This window comes from Capricornis sumatraensis, chromosome 5, assembly GCF_032405125.1.
Source record: "Capricornis sumatraensis isolate serow.1 chromosome 5, serow.2, whole genome shotgun sequence".
Classification (NCBI taxonomy): domain Eukaryota; kingdom Metazoa; phylum Chordata; class Mammalia; order Artiodactyla; family Bovidae; genus Capricornis; species Capricornis sumatraensis.
The window spans coordinates 69,751,547-69,772,352 of record NC_091073.1 but is presented as its reverse complement, the minus strand read 5'-3'; the positions used below and the strand labels follow the sequence as shown (position 1 = coordinate 69,772,352).

At 39.5% G+C, this 20,806-nt stretch overlaps 1 protein-coding gene across 1 annotated transcript in view; it reads left to right on the top strand.

The window, feature by feature from the left end:
• Positions 1-13,166: 13,166 nt before the first annotated feature.
• The window catches only part of ITPRID1 (ITPR interacting domain containing 1), a 90,151-nt gene continuing 82,511 nt past the window's right edge, over positions 13,167-20,806 (top strand). The window contains exons 1-3 of the mRNA XM_068972404.1: positions 13,167-13,308; positions 14,583-14,631; positions 14,954-14,997. Coding sequence (XP_068828505.1) covers positions 13,167-13,308; positions 14,583-14,631; positions 14,954-14,997 — 235 coding nt within the window. The remainder of the gene's footprint in view (positions 13,309-14,582; positions 14,632-14,953; positions 14,998-20,806) is intronic.

Below are 20,806 nucleotides of genomic sequence, written 5' to 3'. Positions count from 1 at the left end.
CAATGTAAATAAACTGCTTAAAAGAAGTATGAAGAGTGCTACAGTAAGGAGTTACACAGGTTGGTGTGAGTTTCAGAAGCAGGCTGGGTTGGGAGTGGAGAGCGATATGAGAAAAAGTTCTGCACAATAAGTTCTGTTTGAACTCAATGAGATGGTACCCATTAAAGAGAAGGGGCAGAACTGTAGAAGGATGTGCACCCAGTGGGACCAGAGACAAGGGCACCTTTGAGAACAGCAAGTAATTCTGTGCAACCAGAATATAATGCACATGAAGGAACCTAGATTGCAATGGTGTTGTAATGGAAGCCCCGAGGCAGAGCATAGGTGCCCTAGCTGCTTTCATTCTCCCTCCCTAGGATGAGGCAAAGCAAATGTTGAGAAGACAAGAATAGAAGTGATGAAAAAAGAGGGAATCACTGAGAAATGAAGACCTCTTTGAAGCTGAAAAGGGATTGGCACAGACAGAGCTAGCTGTAGGTGAATGATTTGATCCAACTTTACCAGCCTCAAAGTCATTTCAGGTTTCTGGGAAGCTGTGTATATGATTCTTGAAATAATAATCTTTTTATTATTTTCCCCAACAAAAGAGGAAAACTCCAAGTCCAAGAGAACTGACTTTGGGTTCCAACTTGGGCACAACTGCCTTGTCTTTAAACCCAGCTTGCTCCTAAATGGCAGGAGTGAACACCCTTCGCATATTTCATGGTGGGAGGAAACCACCCACAGAACAAGTCATCCACAGACTGCTTGTTCCTCCCAACAGAGTGTTGACAGAACACTCTATTCCCCAGGCTCTGCCTCTACTTCACTGAATCATTTGAAATCTTTACAAGTGTTTGTGGGACTTTAATACTTGGATAGGGAGGAAGAGCAGAAGGGCATTCCTGGCTTGGGTTTGTTGTTTGAGTTTTTGAGTGGTCTTCCAAACTTATGAGTAATAGGAACAATGTTGTATTCTTCTCACTTTTATAGTTTTGATGAATATAGCTTTAAAATATTTTTAAAATGTGAGCTCCATTGGTCAAATATCAGTCTATGCGGAGGCTAGAAACAGAGTAATCAACTTAGGAAATTATCTCATCTCATCCAATTCTCTCATATTATGCAAGAAGAAGTTACATTGAAAGAAAACTTGAAACTGCATGTCCAATAGCATACACAAATTAACTATCTGCTGATTAATTATAATTTTTATTTTCCTGGTGACGAATTAATATCTTTGATCTGCTTGTTAGCTGTTGGAAGACTCATAAGAGAACATTAACAAAGGGATCTACTCAGATAATTTTGGTCAAAATGGCAGAAAGGGGCATCAAGTGATGACAGAAAATTCTGCTTCAAAATGGTGATGTTATATGTATGTATGTGTGTATATGTGTATTTTGAAGTAGGAAATGGCAATTCACTCCAGTTTTCTTGCCTGGACAACCCATGGACAGAGGAGCCTGGTGGGCTACAGTCCATAGGGTCACAAAAGAGTCAGACACGACTGATCATGCACGCATGTGCACATATGTATGTGCATGAATATACATATAAAACTTTATCACTTTTAAAATTCAGATCCATAATGCACTATTATCTGATTATGTATGCCTATTTCTGATAAGTTAACTGCTAAACCATTCTTAATGATTTCATAACCAGATTTTCTTTGATATTGTCAGTGCCTTGTTGGCAGTCATTCATTCATTCATTCAACAAACATACACTGAGTATCTTTTTCACATAATTTTGATTTGAGAGATAAGATCTCTGTCCTGAAGAAAAACTCAAGGTGGTTAAACTGATGTGTAAGCAAACTTATAAAACAATGTAAAAACTTTAACAGTATTTACACTATGGAATTAACAAGTAGCTATTAAGGCCACACTCTTATAGGGAGAGCATATAGATGGAGAGGATAAGAGGAAGCTGAGGATTGAGGTAAAGCCCACTCAAAATTAGAGGCTGGAAAGGAGAAAACCAGTGAAAGAGTTTGAAAAAAGCTTTGAGTGAGATAGGTAATTTGGAAAATTGTGGTTCTAAAAAACAAATGAAAAGATTGCTTCCGTTAAGAGGAAGGGGTCAACTGTACCAAGTGCTGCTGAAAATTCCAAAAGAATAAGAACTGATAGTTGACCATTATTAAGCTGATCTGAGTGCGTTATAAAGAGAATGGGAGGTGTGAGTGGGGATCATTACCTGCACTCCAAGCAAAACTACAAGTTTTGTTTCACATCAGGTTGATAGCTGTGAAGGTCTGAGATATAAGGACTCCTTTGCCTGTCTGTCTGACTTTCTTAATTTTAGTGGCTTGATGTGAGATGTGAAAGGAACAGAGAAATCAAGGAAGACTCACAAGTTCTTGGCCTGAGCAACTACTTGAATAGTGGTACTATTTACTGAGATGAGCGCTGTAATAGAGGCAGATATGTGGGAGGGTCGTGTAGGAGTCAAAGATAGAGTGAAGAATTCAGTGCGGTACATAATAAGTTAAAGACGCCTATAAGTTTGAGTGGCAGTTTGAGTGGCGATGTCAAGTAACTGGGATACTCCATTCTGAGTCTCAAGAATCTTATTCTGAACCTATGGACCTGAAATCTGCATTTGGGAATCACCACCAGTTTTCCCTCACAGCTCAATGGTAAAGACTATGCCTGCCAATGCAGAAGACTCGGTTTTGATCCCTGAGTCGGGAAGATCTCATGAAGTAAAAAATGGCAACCCACTCCAGTATGCTTGCCTGGGAAATCCCATGCACAGAGGAGCCTGGCAGTCTGCAGCCCATGGGGTCGCAAAAGAGTTGGACACCTCTTAGCAGCTAAACAACAAAGCTGATTGAGCAGCAAACTAGAGTAAAGAGAGAAAGGGTCAATGGAGAGTTATTTTAAGATGGGAGCGTTATAGCCTGCTGTAAACTGAAGAGGATGATCCAATAATTGTGCCCAGGCAAAGATGTGAGTTGAATAAAGGTGAGCGGGGATGCTTGAAATTGGAATTTTGATGTTTTTTTATAGTGATGAAGTATGAGAATCAAGTAGAGGAAAGTATTGTTGAAAGTGGGCATATTTTTTAAAATTGAAGTATAGTTTATAATGTTGTGTTAGTTTCAGCTGTACAGAAAAGTAATTCAGTTACACATGCATATACATCTATTATTTTCAGATTTCTTTCCATTATAAATTATTACAAAACAGTGAGTATAGTTCTCTATGCTATACAGTAGGTTTTTGTTGGTTATGTATTTTATATATAGTAGAGTATATATTTAATCCCAAACTCCTAATTTATCCCTCCCCTTCTTTCCTCTTTGGTAACCATCAGTTCAGTTCAGTTCAGTTCAGTTCAGTTCATTTGCTCAGTCATGTCCAACTCTCTGTGACCCCATGAACCGCAGCACGCCAGGCCTCCCTGTCCATCACCAACTCCCAGAATTCACTCAGACCCACATCTATTGAGTCAGTGATGCCATCCAGCCATCTCATCCTCTGTCATCCCCCTCTCCTCCTGCCCTCAATCCCTCCCAGCATCAGAGTCTTTTCCAATGAGTTAACTCTTCGCATGAGGTGGCCAGAGTACTAGAGTTTCAGCTTTAGCATCATTCCTTCCAAAGAAATCCCAGGGCTGATCTCCTTCAGAATGGACTGGTTGGATCTCCTTGCAGTCCAAGGGACTCTCAAGAGTCTTCTCCAACACCACAGTTCAAAAGCATCAATTCTTCGGCGCTCAGCCTTCTTCACAGTCCAACTCTCACATCCATACATGACCACAGGAAAAACCATAGCCTTGACTAGATGGACCTTAGTCGGAAAAGTAATAGTTTGTTTTATATATCTATGGGTCTGTTTCTGTTTTGTATAGCAATTCATTTGTATCTTTTTTTAGATTTTACATATAAGCGTCATCATACCATATTATTTGTCTTTGTCTGCCTTCCTTCACTTAGTATGATAATCTCTAGGTCCATCCAGATTGCTGCAAATGACATGATTTCATTTTTATGGCTGAGTAGTATTCCATTGTATGTATACACCACATCTTCTTTATCCATTCATCTGTTGATAAACATTTAGGTTGCTTCCATGTCTTGGCTATTGTACATAGTGCTGCAGTGAACATTGGGGTGCATGTATCTTTTTGAATTATGGTTTTCTCCGGACATAAAAAGTGGGCCGATTATTGAACTGAGTGTTCAGATGTTGATGAGTCATCTAGATTGAAATGAAATCTTCCAGGAAGATGACTGAAACACCATCTTAAAATCTCAGTAAATGAGGGCAAATGTCCTAGATGTTCTCTTGTATTGTCTGATAGCATGCTCTTCAAAGGACAGAGGAATGATGATTACCTTTTTGAGAGCATAAGGAGCTCTGGGGGCTTCCTTTTCAAACTTCTTATGAATGGCATTACAGCTGGAGAGGGGGCAAGTCTTCCTGGAGCCCACGGCTCTATGTAGACTTCTCTTAAATCCTGCTATTAGGGAAGGCATTACATATGGAGAATGGAGGAGAGCAAGGCAAGCTTGAGATCCTATGAATGCTTGAACAGAGGCTGTGGTAACAAGTATCCATAGAGAGACAGAGATCATGAGATCCCTTGTGGAACCAGACTACCTTGCGGCTGTTCTCTCATTGTGAAGTCTTCTTCTTGACTGCAGGGCTTATTCAGAAGTGGTGGCCAAGGCTAGAGCAACAGCCTGTAATTATAACCTTGAAATTAAATTCATAGTTAAAGGAATTTCTGAACTCTGATATGAGCCTCTAACTAATCTCAGGGAAGTCTTCATACTCATGGTCATATAATTATGTTATCCTCATACTCATCAAATACATCTTCTTCTCAACTATACAAACTAAGTAGTCTCAAGATGACATGCCTTATCTACAAACTAAGGGTGTCAAATTTATATCCTATGAGAAAAACTACTGCATTGATTGGTGATTCATCTTCTTGACAGTTCTTGCCAAAACAATGAGAGGCAACATAGAAAAGAGAAGAAAAAAGAAAAAAAAACTGACCAATATGGAAAATGATTATTCTGTATACATTCTTCATTAAATTTTCCCAACAACCCTATAAAGTTATTATTTCACACTCATTACAAAGATGAGGAAATAGATTATCAGAGGAATTTGAAAATTTCCCCAAGGAAATGTCAGAAAAGTAGCAGAGCTGATTAAAATCTGGAGTTATCTGACCTGAAGCACTTGCTCTTTTAACCACATAGAACGTGAACTGAGAATGTTGGCAACACCAAGTGCATGTTCCTTTCCCAAATAACCAAGCAACAGGTAATACTTAAAAGATTATTTACTCTGGGTAAAGTGCTGTGCTGGGATCTCTGAGGAATAGAGAGATTATAAAACAAAAAGAAAGCGCAGTCCTTATTCCCCAGTATGAACAACCAGTTTGACAAGGCAAGGTATTTCCATAGAGGTGCACAAGTTAAGTAACTTCAGAGAACAAGAATGTAATCATTACTGCTGCTCTGAGGATCAGATTATCTTATTTCACTGTGTGCTGAAGGCTTCACAGTGAAAACAGCCTGTATGGTTACATTTGCTCAAGTGAAAGAAAATGTGATGTAAAACAACTGTATTAGTAACAAAGCCAATTTGTTCTCATTTTAACCATTAAAAAATTTTTGAAACCCTGATAACATTTCAGCACTTTTTTTTTGTCTCTTCAATTTTGTTTTTTGTTTTGTTTTGTTTTATTTTGCTTTGTTCTTGCAAAATAGACTTCTTGATGCATATATAGCATCCTCTTGTTTGCATGTTGTTTTGTTGTTGTTGTTAAATTTGATAATATTAGGAATTTCCTGTGTTATATACACACAGATTAATGACATAGTAATCAGAATGTAAAGCTTCCCTGTGGTTCAGCAGTAAAGAATCTTCCTGCCAATGCAGGAGACATAGGTTTGATCATTGGGTCAGGAAGACGACCTGGAGAAGGAAATAATAGCCCACTCCAGTATTCTTGGGGCTTCCCATGTAGCTCAGTTGGTAAAGAATCTGCCTGCAATGCAGGAGACCCGGATTCAATCCCTGGGTTGGAAAGAACCCCTGGAGAAGGAAATGGCAACCCACCCCAGTATTCTTGCCTGGAGAATCCCACGGACAGAGGAGCCTGGCAGGCTACAGTCCATAGGGTCACAAGAGTCGGACATGTCTTAATGACTAAACCAATATTCTTACCTGGGAAATCCCATGGAGAGAGAAGCCTAGCAAGTTGCCCACCAAGGGGTCACAGAAGAGTGAGAGGACCTAGAAACTAAACAACAACAGTGATCAGAACACAAGGGATCTGAAAAGAGAGAGGGATCTCTCAAGCACAAAAGACAAAACAATTTGGAATGAGAATTCACTTTGGGTAAGTCAGAATTGGAAAGACCTAGGTTCCAAGTGGTCCTGGGGACACAGGCTTAACTAGGGGAGTCAGCAGAGGCCAATGCCATAACTTCTACCCTGTCAGTCCACTGGACTATTTGAGCCTGTAACTTAATCTGTGGGGCTTTCTGGGTGGCTCAGCAGTAAAGAATCTGCCTGCAATGCAGAATGCACAGATTCCATCCTTGGGTAGGGAAGACCCCCTGGAGGAGGAAGTGGCAACCTATTCCAGTATTCTGGCCTGGGAAATCCCATGGACAGAGGAGCCTGGCAGGTTACAGTCCATAGGGTGGCAAAGGGCTAGACACGACTGAAGCAAATAAGCACATCATGCCTGATCTGTGTCCTTTTCCAAGAGACTGTCCTGGGGGTCAAGCCAGCGGATGATGCCAAAGGAAGGTCATTCAAGCATCAGAGAATACATTTCCAGAAGCAGATTTGTTTACTGACTGGGAAGGCATCCACTAAAACAGAGGGAACAGAAGAATTTTTCTTTACAAACCAGTCCCTGACCCTTGCTTTTAGCAAGAGTTCCCACTTTCCTTGGCAAGCTTTTTCCTACTCTAAGGCCAAGTACAATTGAGCTGGCAGGGAGCATATCCTCACTGGCTGTGCAAGGCTGGTGGCTGAGGTCACACATGTCATTGTAGAAAGGAAATTGGGGGACGTATGTATAAAGCAGCACCTTGATCTAAAGTTTTGATGATTTTTACAGTATTAGGTTTGAAAGAGTAGTCGATAGGTGAAAATTCTACCTTATAGGACAGAAGCAGCAATTTGAGGTCAGAGCTGCTAACCACCTCCTGTTCCCACTACAAAGCAAAATCTTTTTGCTACACAGAAACTGACTTCCTGCTAGGTCAATGAAGGAGCAAAATTACTTGGGGAATCTTACTGTTTTGTCATACATTATTCTTTTCTTCAAACCCTGATCATTTACTGAGTCTATTTCATGAATGTTGTTGAGCATGATTTGGGGGGTTTCCTCCTTGTGGGATTTTGCAGTGTCAAAGTTGATGCTTTTATTATAATTCACACATACAAAATGCAATTGCCAGAGAGAACTCTTTTACTCAAAAGTTAAATAACTAAAATTAAATGTAGTTTCTAAACTTTATTTTGTCATATTGTGGGTTCTAGTGTATGAAATAATTCTATAAAGTTTAGAAATATAATCACCTCTGTATAACTTCTGTCTTATGTTATCATTGAAATTTTTATAAACATTTATTTGCTCCCAGAAGACATTTCTAAAGTTAACCTTCCAAAATTAGCTGGCTAAAAGGCCCACCATTAATATAGATATTAACTGTCCAACCTTTGCCTTTATTTTTAATTAATTGAGATTTCTTAATAACTGCCTTTTAAACATAAAGTTAGCAGTCATCCCAAATAATAATTTGCAACAATTTATTATTGCAACAGTTCAGTTCAGTCGCTCAGTCGTGTCTGACTCTTTGTGACCCCATGAATCGCAGCACGCCAGGCCTCCCTCTCTATCATCAACTCCTGCAGTTTACTCAGACTCACGTCCATTGAGTCAGTGATGCCATCCAGTCATCTCATCCTCTGTCGTCCCCTTCTCCTCCTGCCCCCAATCCCTCCCAGCATCAGAGTCTTTTCCAATGAGTCAACTCTTTGCACGAGGTGGCCAAAGTACTGGAGTTTCAGCTTTAGCATCATTCCTTCCAAAGAAATCCCAGGGCTGATCTCCTTCAGAATGGACTGGTTGGATCTCCTTGCAGTCCAAGGGACTCTCAAGAGTCTTCTCCAACACCACAGTTCAAAAGCATCAATTTTTTGGTGCTCAGCTTTCTTCACAGTCCAACTCTCGCATCCACACATGACCACTGGAAAAACCACAGCCTTGACTAAATAGACCTTTGTTGGCAAAGTAATGTCTCTGCTTTTGAATATGCTATCTAGGTTGCTCGTAACTTTTCTTCCAAGGAGTAAGCGTCTTTTAATTTCATGGCTGCAGTCACCATCTGCAGTGATTTTGGAGTCCCAAAAAATAAAGTCTGACACTGTTTCCACTGTTTCCCCATCTATTTCCCATGAAGTGATGGGACCGGATGCCATGATCTTCATTTTCTGAATGTTGAGCTTTAAACCAACTTCTTCACTCTCCACTTTCACTTTCATCAAGAGGCTTTTTTGTTCCTCTTCACTTTCTGTCATAAGGGTAGTGTCATCTGCATATCTGAGGTTCTTGATATATCTCCCAGCAATCTTGTTTCCAGCTTGTGTTTCTTCCAGTCCAGCGTTTCTCATGATGTACTCTGCATATAAGTTAAATAATTGTATATTTATACAACTGAACAACATAATTTTAGTATATAAAGCATGTAAGAAGACTCTTATTGCCAATTGCTCATAGAATGCTAACCTGTAATTAAATAAAAATATTCAAATGTTTATAATAATCTGAACAACTTGATTTGTTAAAACACTGATTAGGAATGATTGTCTCCATGTCATATTATCAGTAATTGTGCAGAAGTTTAGGGATTTAAGACACGATGCTGAAGTAGGTATTTGACTATTCAGTTATTTCTTTAAACTAGAAGAATAAACTAACACAATTTCAGGTAGATGCCTGGAAAGAATGTAGTCAAGTTTAATGGTTTTGTACTCTAGCTTTGTTACTTTAACTTTTTTAACATTTTGTTTTGTCTTAGGGCATAGCCAATTAGTAATGTTGTGAACATTTCAGGTGGACAGTGCAGGGGCCCAGCCATACATGTGCATGTATCCATTCTCCCCTAAATTCTCCTCCTTTCAGGCTGCCACATAACGTTGAGCAGAGGTCCATATGCTATACAGGAGATCTCTGTTGGTTATCCATTTTAAATAGCGCAGTGTGTACATGACCATCCCAAACTCCCTAATTATCCCTTTCCCCATCCTTCCTCATCCCCAGCAACCATGAGTTCATCCTCTAAGTCTATGAATCCTTTTCTGTTTTGTAAGGAATTTCATTTGTATCATTTATTTTTTGATTCCACATATAAGGGATGTCATGCTATGTTTCTCCTTCTCTGTCTGACTTTCTTCACTCAGTATGACATGGAGTGAAGGTCCATTCATGTTGCTGCTAATGGCATTGTTTCATTCCTTTTAAGGGCTGAGTAATAGTCCACTGTATACACATACCATATCTTCTTTATCCATTCCTCTGTCAATGGACATTTTGGCTGCTTTTATGCCTTGACTATTGTAAACAGTGCTGCAATGAATATTAGGGTGCAAATATACTTTTGGATTATGTTTTTTTGCAGAAATATGCCCAGGAGCGGGATTACAGGGTCATGCTGCTGCTGCTAAGTCACTTCAGTCGTGTCCAACTCTGTGTGACCCCATAGATGGCAGCCTACCAGGCTCCCCTGTCCCTGGGATTCTCCAGACAAGAACACTGGAGTGGGGTGCCATTGCCTTCTCCAACAGCGTCATACGGTAGTTCTATTTTTAGTTTTTTAAGGAACTTCCATACTGTTCTCCATAGTGGCTGTACCAATTTACATTCCAATCAAAAAGTGTAAAAGGATTCCCTTCTCTTCACACCCTCACTAGCATTTATTTTTTGTGGAATTTTTTTTTTATGATAGCCATTCTGGCTGGTGTGAGGCTATATCTCAACTGTAGTTTTGATTTGCATTCCTCTAATAATTGACAATGCCAAACGTCTTTTCATGTGCCCATTTACCATCTGTATGTCTTATTTGGAGAAATGTCTATTTAGATCTCTGCCTACTTTTTGAGTGTGTTGTTTGTTTTGATGCTGTTACAAACAGCCTCATGAGCTGTTTGTAAATTTTGGAGACTAATCCCTTATCAGTCAGGGCTTCCCAGGCAGCGCTAGTGGTAAAGAACCTGCCTGCAAAAATGCAGGAGACATAAGCAACATGGGTCCTATCCCTGGGTGGGGAAGATCCCCTGGAGAAGGAAATGGCAACCCACTCCAGTATTCTTGCCTGGAGAATCCCATGGACAGGAGCCTGGCGGCTACAGTTCATAGAGTCACAAAAAGTCAGACACAACTGAAGCGACTTAGCACAGCACAGCACAGCACCCTTATTGGTCACATTTGCAAATATTTTCTCCAAACCTATGGGCTGTGTTTTTGTTTTGTTTATTGTTTCCTTTGCTGTGCAAAACCTTTTGAGTTTAAGTAGGTCCTATTTGTTTATTTTTGTTTTTATTTCCATTATTCTGGGACACAGATTGAAAAAGATACGGCTGTGGTTTATGTCAGAAAGTGTTCTACCTATGTTTTTATCCAAGAGTTCTATAGTCTCCAGTCTCACATTTAGGGCTTTACTCCATTTTGAGCTTATTTTTGTGTATGGAGTTAAAGAATGATCTAATTTCATGTTTTTTACATGCAGCTGTCCAGTTTTCCCAGCACAATTTGTGGAAGAGACTGTCTTTCCAACAGCGTGTAGTCTTGCCTGCTTTGTCATATATTAATTGACCAGAGGTGCATGGGCTTATTTCTGGGTGTTCTATCTTGTTCCCTTAATCTATGTTTCTATTTTTGTGCCAGAACTATACTGTTTTGATGACAGTAAGTTTGTAGAAAAGTCTGAAGTCAGAGAGCCTGATTCCTCCAGTTCTGTTTTTCTTTCTTGAGATTGTGTTGGCTATTAAGGGTCTTTTGTGTCTCTCTACAAATTTTGAGATTTTTTTTTTTGTTTCTAGTTCTGTGAAAAATGCCATTGGTAATTTGATAGGGATTGTATTGAATCTGTAGATTGCCTCGGGTAGGATAGTCATTTTGACAATATTGATTCTTCTAATCCACAAACATGGTATATCTTTCCATCTGTTTATGTCTTCTTTGATTTCTTTTAGCTGCATCTTATATTTTTCAGAGTACAGGCCTTTTGCCACCTTAGGTAGGTTTATTCTTAGGTATTTTATTCTTTTTGAGGTAATGGTAAATGGAATTATTCTTGAATTTCACTTTCTGATCTTTTGTTGTTAGTATATAGAAATACAACAGGTTTCTGTGTATTAATTATATAACCTGCAACTTTACCAAATTCATTGATGAGTTCTAGCAGTTTTCTGGTAGCATTTTTAGGATCTTCCATATGTGATATCTTATAATCTACAAACAGTGACAGTTTAACTTCTTCTTTTCCAATTTGGATTCCTTTTACTTCTTTTTCTTCTCTGATTGGTGCACTTGCTATTTTAATTTTGTACATATTTATTTAGCACCTACTATCTGCTGATAATTCAAATACAGACAACCAGCTAGTAAAGGAGGCCCTTGTTCTCAATGTGCTGATAGTCTGGGGATTTTAAACAATTTACACAACTTCGCTAGGCTTCTGTCTCCTTTCTTACGATAGGAGATATTAGTAAAGGTCACAATGATGTTAATAAAGGCCAAATGAGATGATGGGGGCAGGCTATATTTCTTGTGGCATGTGCATGCTGCTGCTGCTGCTGCTAAGTCGCTTCAGTCGTGTCCGACTCTGTGTGACCCCATAGACGGCAGCCCACCAGGCTCCCCCGTCCCTGGGATTCTCCAGGCAAGAACATTGGAGTAGGTTGCCATTTCCTTCTCCGATGTATGAAAGTGAAAAGTGAAAGTGAAGTCGCTCAGTCGTGTCCGACTCCTAGCGACCCCATGGACTGCAGCCCACCAGGCTCCTCTGTCCATGGAATTTTCCAGGCAAGAGTACTGGAGTGGGGTGCCATTGCCTTCTCCCATCATGTGCATAATATATTTATTAATATCCCAGTTGTCTCACCATCCTTTCGGGCAGATGAGCATGAATCTGCATGCTCAGTTGTGTCTGACTCTGCAGCCCTATGGACTGTAGCCCTCCTGGCTCCTCTGTCCATGGGATTCTCCAGACAAAAATAATGGAGTGGGTTGCCATGTCCTCCTCCACAGGCTCTTCATGACCTAGGGATCGAACCTATGTCTCCTGCATTGCAGGAAGATACTTAACCACTTCAGCCATCAGGGAAGCCTCATACACAGTTTAATAGTCATGGGAGCATGTTTGGAGTACAGAACCTGGGTTTAAATCTTGTTTGTTGTGTAACTTTGGGTATGCAATTAACCCCACTGCTCTTAAATTTACTACAAAATTGTGACAATTAGATTACTTCTTTCATTGACAAATTAAATAACAGATTATAGAATTCAGCATAGTATCCAGCACATAATAAAGATTCTGCTGAGGTTAAAGGTTATTAAAATTCAGTACAATTTACCCCCAGTTAAAAATAAGGAAATGCAGAGAAATTATACAATTTGTACAAGCCCACACAATAAGTTGCAGAGATGAGATTCAGCCAGGTTGATCTATTGCCAACGCCCTTCTCATTTTTTACATTTTGGGTCTCTAAACAACATTATAAATGTAACTATTGGGCAGGTTTGTAGGATACTTATTATGTTAATCAATGCTTTTAAATTTTCTCCTTGGGGGCACTCTCCAGTCCAGTTTCTTTACTTCTCATCCACTACCAAGACCACTAGATTCAATCTTCCAGAGTGTGGATGTGGCCGGATAAAGGGTGAGGCCGGTTAGTCCCTGGCCTCCAGCTGTGTCTCCATTCAAAAAGAAACAGTTCTCACACTGAGGCAGGGAACTTGCTTGGATATGAGCCAGGCTCCCAGAAATTGTGAAGCTAGATCCATTCATTGGATTGTGAGCCCTCTGGTCCTCTCCGTCTTACTGAACCAAGCCTGGAAGCTGAACTTGTTGTGTCTCATTTGTTTGTGTGTGTGTGTTTTTAATTAGCATGCTGAATTACTCTCTTATGATGGAGGAGAAGTCACACCGAGGCCGGGAAAAGAGCAGAAGAGACATCCTGAAGTCCACCAAGCGGACATGGGCTCCCCTGGATGAGCAGCTGCCCCCTGGCTCTGAGGAGGAGAGCCGCAGTCTCACCAACCCCCTGCTGGGTGAGAACAGGCCATCAGGGTTATTTGAAACCAACCAATTATGAGTGGTGAGGGATGGGGAGCTTCGGCTGGGGGCAAATGATTTTGGAACAAGGACTTGAATGTTAAGATGCCAGTGTTGCTGGTATGATAACCAAAAACTTTTATGAAATGGGCACATCTGACTTCACCTACAGACACTTAAAATACAAACCTTCTTAATGGAAACAGACCAACTAAAGAATGAACTTGGCTTCCTTTCCACTCCAATGTCCCCTCATTCTAAGTCCCCTAGGACCCCAAAACTGTGGCGTTCATGCCAGAGATATGAGACTTCTTGCAGGACATCAAACATCTTATTGAAAGGCTTTTATTTGCAGAGCCTTGTACAAGGTGTTGCTACTAATTTTAATTGTTTACAGAGTAATAAGTAAGAAAATATTTGTCCTTTCACTATGATTTCTTATTTGCTTGTTTATAATGTAACTGTTTGATGGCTTTTCTTCCTTGCCACCACCAATTTATTCTATCCCTTCACAGTAACTCAGTTGAAGACTAAGCATCTCCGATGTCCCCTTGGCCTTTTTGGTTCACCAGACATCTTGTGAGGGAGTAATTCAGGTATCTTACTGCTTCTTAGGATAAAGTCAGAGAAAATAAGCCCAGAGTAACCTGTAACCAACTGGAAAGGAAACAAATATTTACAGGAAAAACTGCTTTTATAGCCTTTGCTTTTTGCCTCTTGACTAGTTGGTTGAGGCAGTGACAAAGATCCACCTTAAAAGACTGATGCTTTTATAACACAGGGTGCCTTTGGCAATTCTGGAACTGGAGTGCAATTTGCCCCTGGAATGAATGCAAATTTACTTTCTAACCTGGCAGAGAACTCCTTGCAAATAAACATCACTGGCTAGCTGCCTTAGGTACATGTGATTCAGTAAGGAGAGGCTCCATGTGATTTATATTCAACAAGAGAAAGGCAAAAATCTCCCATGCTTTTTCAGCCTTTGTATCACACCAGGTAATTTAAAAATTATTCTAACATCTCTTGCTCTTTTTTCCTTTCCACATTTTCTTTCTCTTTAAGTTATACTCTTTTGGCAAGTTTATACTTTATTCTCAGGAAAAGCCAATTATGGAAAACAGAAAGTTTTGCCTTGGGGGAAAAATGACTCTGCTTATAGAAACATGTGATTAAATACTAGGAAATGGACCTATTGGGTAGTGGCTAACTAATGGGTGATATCTCTTCACCCAGTTATATTTTGACTGACTGGTCTGTTTCTCATTTGTAGAAGATTCGAAACAAGAAATTATTCAGCAGTGGCTGGACTCTGGATTCTTGTAAGTGTTTCTTTATTCCCTTGCACATCCTTCTTGCAAAGATCCATGAAAACATGTGGGTAACCCTTCCGGGACAAGGTGTGACATGTAGGAATTTTCATTTTAACTGGGTGTTTGAAGGACTAATCTTTTATTGCAAAAGTTATATATCCACTTAAAAGTACAAAATAGAATAATACTATTTCAGTTCCTAGCTGTTCACTGATTTCCTAAAGTCCTCTTGTCATAAAGCTTAGCTCTTCATTTATTCTGGTCTGTTTAATTAAAAAGTAATTTAGCATAATTTTGTTGTTTGACTCACAATACTTTTGTTTCTTTATAGTGTCTCTGTAAATGAAAACTTTCAGCCAGTCGTCGACCACATTGGTAAGACAAGCGAACCCAGAAGCAGTTATGCTTTGTGGACCTGAGTAGGAGATGTATTAAAATGTTTGTTTGACTAAATCTTTTTAAAATGAGAATTACCAGAGGTTCCTAAAAATGAAACAGATCTTGGAAACCATTCAGCTCAATCACTTTGTGTAATAGGTAAGCCAACTTCAGAAAGGATAGGTGTTATCAAGCAGCAGATTGGGAACTGGAAACCAGAACTCTTACCCATGTCGTTAGCTCAGACTCGTAACAGAAAACTCACTGCGTCTGTAAAGACATTTTGCAAGGATGTGATTATGGAAATGAAACTGTTTAATATTTCCTTACACTGTATTGTGTTTTTATTTCTAAATCTAGTTTCTACCCTTCAGTCTTAAAATTATATCTTCTCTTCCTAATGATGCATTTGTTCTCAAAAAGAATGAATGACTGAATTCTATAGCAAACAGTGTACATATCAAGTATGTATTTCCGAGGCAGAAAATGTGGCACACTTGTTACATTGAGATTTGGTAAGAACACTATAAGAAGAAAAAGAAATTTATCTACAGGTCTCACAGTTTCCATCTTCACTAAATCAAATATGGTATTTCCTAAAATGTAAGACTCCTCAATTGTAAAATGCACCCACAAGTACCACTCAGATAAGAAAACAAAACAACCATCCATATCGATTATAACTAGGCATTATAATAGACCACACTGACCACCAGACACATCTTGATTTCATAGTTGTTAAAATGTGAAAAAAAGTGTGTTTTTTAAATTGATGAAATGCCCTAAATAATGTATGTAAAAATGACATAAAACAAGAATTTAATGACTAGAGGGAAAAGTATTAGTCTAATTGTTACTTACTTGGCTGGTTTTAATTATTTCACTTTCTTCACTGCCATTTAAATTAAGATTGACCATTTGCTACAAGCCAGTTTAAATTTAAGAATTTTTACTTTAAAATCTAGGTATATCATTAAAATTTCCTCCTTCACCAAGCTTATTTTTTTTAAATATGAAAGTTTCATGATGCCAAAATCTCTAAAGATGCTTGCCAATAAGTTGAATTTAAGAACCTTTGTTATTGATAGTTCATTCTCAAGAAAAGACAAGAAGTTAAGAAATATAGCCAGCATTTCAGATCCCTTCGATATTTCATCTTTCCCAGTTTATAGTGGGAGGTCTGGCAACCAGTTCTGGGGTTGTCAGTAAGTGTATTAGAAACTTCACTTCCCAGGAATTAAGACAAATCATGGACCTTCCTCCTCTGAATCGAGTCAATGAAATAAAGGCAAACAAAATGACTCTGAGATCAGACACACATGGTTTCTATTTCCCAGGGTCTTTATCTTTAGTAAGGTTTTTAATAATAATGGAATAGCTTCTTACAAGTTTAATTGAGCCTTCACTTTTACAAGGCCCTTCCTCAGGTATCATATTTTAAGCTCAGTAACCTAGCAAGGCTGGTGTTCATCTATGTTTCACAGGTGAAGAATCTGAGTGGTCAGGTGCCACAGTTTTTACTCACAGCTGGTTAGAGGTGGGCAGAGGAGCCTGCAGGCAGGCATCCTCTCAGCCCCTCTGTGTTTTCACCACAATGAGCTCAAGGCATCCCAAGTCTGAAGCCAAACACTGCACTAAGATGTGGAAACGACAACAGTAGTAGCAGAAACTGGGGACCTGAAGGTCATGAGGGGTGTTGCAGAGAGAAAACTATGGTGAAACAAAAAGCAGCTGAAGTAGAGAGAGGAAAGGAGTCTCTGCTGGAGCGAAAATCAAAAAAACTCCCCCAATCCCACTATGATGTAGAGTGGTGCGTTCATTCTTAAGGCAGCCATAATTAATTACCACAGACTTGGTGGCTACGTCAAGGCTGTATACTGTCACCCTGCTTATTTAACTTATATGCAGAGTACATCCTGAGAAATACTGGGCTGGAAGAAGCACAAGCTGGAATCAAGATTGCCAGGAGAAATATCAATAACCTCAGATATGCAGATGACACCACCCTTAAGGCAGAAAGTGAAGAGGAACTGAAGAGCCTCTTGATGAAAGTGAAAGAGAGTGAAAAAGTTGGCTTAAAGCTCAACATTCAGGAAACTAAGATCATGGCATCCGGTCCCATTACTTCATGGGAAATAGATGGGAAACAGTGGAAACAGTGTCAGACTTTATTTTGGGGGGCTCCCAAATCACTGTAGATGGTTATTGCAGCTATGAAATTAAAAGACATTTATTCCTTGGAAGGAAAGTTATGACCAATCTAGACAGCATATTCAAAAGCAGAGACATTACTTTGCCAACAAAGGTCCGTCTAGTCAAGGCTATGGTTTTTCCAGTAGTCATGTATGGATGTGAGAATTGGACTGTGAAGAAAGCTGAGTGCCGAAGAATTGATGCTTTTGAACTGTGGTGTTGGACAAGACTCTTGAGGGTCCTTTGGACTGCAAGGAAATCCAACCAGTCTATCCCAAAGGAGATCAGTCCTGGGTGTTCATTGGAAGGACTGATGCTGAAGCTGAAACCAATACTTTGACCACCTCATGTGAAGAGTTGACTCATTGGAAAAGACCTTGATGCTGGGAGGGATTGAGGGCAGGAGGAGAAGGGGACAATAGAGGATAAGATGGCTGGATGGCATCACCAACTCGATGGACATGAGTTTGGGTAAATTCCGGGAGATGGTGATGGACAGGGAGGCCTGGCGTGCTGCAATTCATGGGGTCGCAAAGAGTCGGACACAACTGAGCGACTGAACTGAATTGAACTGAACTGGTGGCTTAAAAACAGAAATTCATTCTCTCACAGTTGTGAAGGCTGAAGGTCTGAAATCAAGTGTCAGCAAGGTTATTCTCTCTGAAGGCTCTAGGGAAGAGGCCTGCCTGGTCTCTTTCTCGTGGCTCCCATCAACCCTGGCATCCCTTTCATCCTTGCGTCCTCCGCCTCTGTCTTCACGTGGCTGACTTTCCCCACTGAGTCTTCTCCTCTTCTCTTAAGGACACCAGTCACTGGATTTAGGGTTTAAGTCTCACCTTTACCCAGTATGACCTCACCTTTACTAATTATATCTGCAGAGACCCTGTTTCCAGATAAAGGATATATTTTGAAGTGAAATTTCAAATTCTGAAGTGAAATTTCAAATACTGAAGTGAAATTTGGGTGGATACTACTCAACCAACTACAAGTAGAAATCATTCTATTTGCTTCTCTTAGTGATAATTCTGAGGCTTTCTTCATTAAAGTAGCAACAACATCCAAGTGCCTGCTCATCATTCACATGACCCTGTACCTCCCATGGAAAGCATTCTAGTGGGCGTCAGATAAAATGAAGAGGTGGAATAAGGTTTCAGGGGCCCTGTTGCTGATTTCCTCCTCTGTTTTGAGATAGCCAAGGTCAGATCTTGGCTTCTTGTGGTGATTCTTTGGAATGATGCTCTGTGGTTCCCTAAATTCTAATTTTTATTCAGCTGGAATCTGGTTGGTCCACCTTGTTCACCACCGTTATGCTAAGTAAAGCCCCCTAACACTTGGCAGTTTAGTATCTTCAGTAAAACTCAGAGGAGAAAGAAATTAATACATGTCAAGGGCACACAGGCTAGGTACTCTATATGCATATTATCTCATTTACCAGAACCATCTTCTGAGGTGGATATCATCATTATTAACTTTTGCAAAGAGGTAAATGAAGCTCAGGAAGGTTAAGTAACTTGCCCAAAGTAACCAGTCAGGAGGAAAGTGAGTTGAGATTCGAACATGGGTCTATCTGACTCTGTAGCCACGTGGCCTCTCTAGACTATAGTATAAATTACTGTCCATGTTATGCATGGATGCCCCTGGGAGTATCCTGGGAGGAAAGCTCTGCATCAGCATCCCTGCTGGAAAAGTCAAAGCATGAGCAGAGTGGGTCAGCTCCCTGGCAACCACTTCCCCTTCCAGCTCTTCTGACTCTTGTACCAGCTTTCAGGGCCACAGCTCAGTTCTCTTGAATTTAAATTTTTTAAAGTGGGACAATGCTAATTTTTAAATGTCAATCAGGTATCTGTAGAAATACAAATTGACCACATCTGGATCTTAAAATTAAAAAAAAAAGATGACTCAAAGAATTTTCTGGCAAGTCATAAGTCATTCTACCTTAACTCTAGAAATTTTAAATTATAAGAAACTAAGCTCTTAGAAAATTGACATGACTAAGAAACTAATGCTTAATAGTTGGAAAATTCTGTTTTTTCCTGAGGCTCACTAGGTTTCTGATCTCTATACATTTCAGTCTCAAAAGTTATAATAACGCTGATTATGAGTGATAATTATCATATATCAAGTGCTTATTGCATATTTGAAAACTATTATGACGTATTCCTCAAACCAGGTGATTGATTAATTGCATTAAACACTGAAGAAACAGAGACTCAGTAAAGTTGAGAGATTTTCCCAAAACCACATAAAGCCAAAGAGGTGGAAACGTGATTTGAACTCAAGTCTGTTTGATTTCGAAGTTCTGCTCTTCTTACCAGAAACCAGTATACCACATACTAGTGTAAATCTATGGCCGTTAATTTTCTCCCTAGACTTTCCTTATTTCTGTGAGCCAAGTGTGGATAGCAAAAAGGGATACTTCCTAAATAAAGCAATAAAACCTTATTTCATTTATACTTGAGGTGCATAAAGGTTTTTAAATTATTAACTAAAAGAAGTATAGAGGAAGATATAAAAAGTTATTCTGAAATTAATCTATAAATAACTCCTACAACTCAAATTTGCCTCAGGTTTCTCCAAGCCTGTGGGTAAACATTACATTACAATGAAATTAGTCTACCAGTTCTGAGAGATTACTGCCTCTATCTTGGTCCACAGGGTCTATTGTAAAGTATCTCCTGTAAATACTAGTATTTCTGGCAGCCAACAGAAGGTGCCTCACATATTTTTATGAAAGAGTTGACTTTCACTGACACTGCTTCTACTCTAACAGAATTTCCTGGGTGTCAACAAATGGACAGTTCATGTCTCATCACTTCCTGAGTGTCCGTTCTTCTTGTGTTCCTCTGGTGCTCCAATTCTTAGAGAATTTATGGAGACGCTCTTTTCTATTATACTGCATGTGTGGATCTAGGTAGCATTACGAATGTGCTGGGTCACACAAAACTCGTGATGGGAATCAACTTTCAGCTTCTTCCTGCAACCCATATCTTTCTTTGAGTTTTAGACTTACTCTGGAGACTAGAGAACAAATATGCTATCAACTCCATTTCCATGCCCATACGTACACAAAACTTCTGACAGATTCCCTTTTATTCCATTCTCCAGTTATTTAACAAATATGCATAGACTGCCTCCTACAAACTGGATACTCCATTAAGACTGGAGATACTGAAGAAAAAAGATGCAGTGGAGATAGACACATTAACAAATAAATATATAATATGCCAGGAGTACAGACAGTGAGGTTAAATGTCTCAGATAAAGTACCTTTCAGCAGCTACCTGAATGAAGTGAAGGGTTGTGGCATTTGCTTATTTGTAAGATGAACTGTTCCAGGCACATGAGACAGAATGTGCAAAGGCCCTGGGATGGGAATGGTCTCTCTGTATTCTAAGAATAGCAAGCCTAAATAGTTGCAGCTAAGTGAGCAAGGAATACAGCAAAGAGCTATGAGTTAAAGAACTACTCAGAAGTCACATAATTTAGGGCTATATCCCTGTAAAAATCTTTCTTTTACTCAGAGGGAAAATGTTTTATACAAAAACATTTGTATAATGTTTTATACAAAGTAGTGGCATAGCCTTGGTTCTTTTTAGCAGGACAGCTGTAGTGG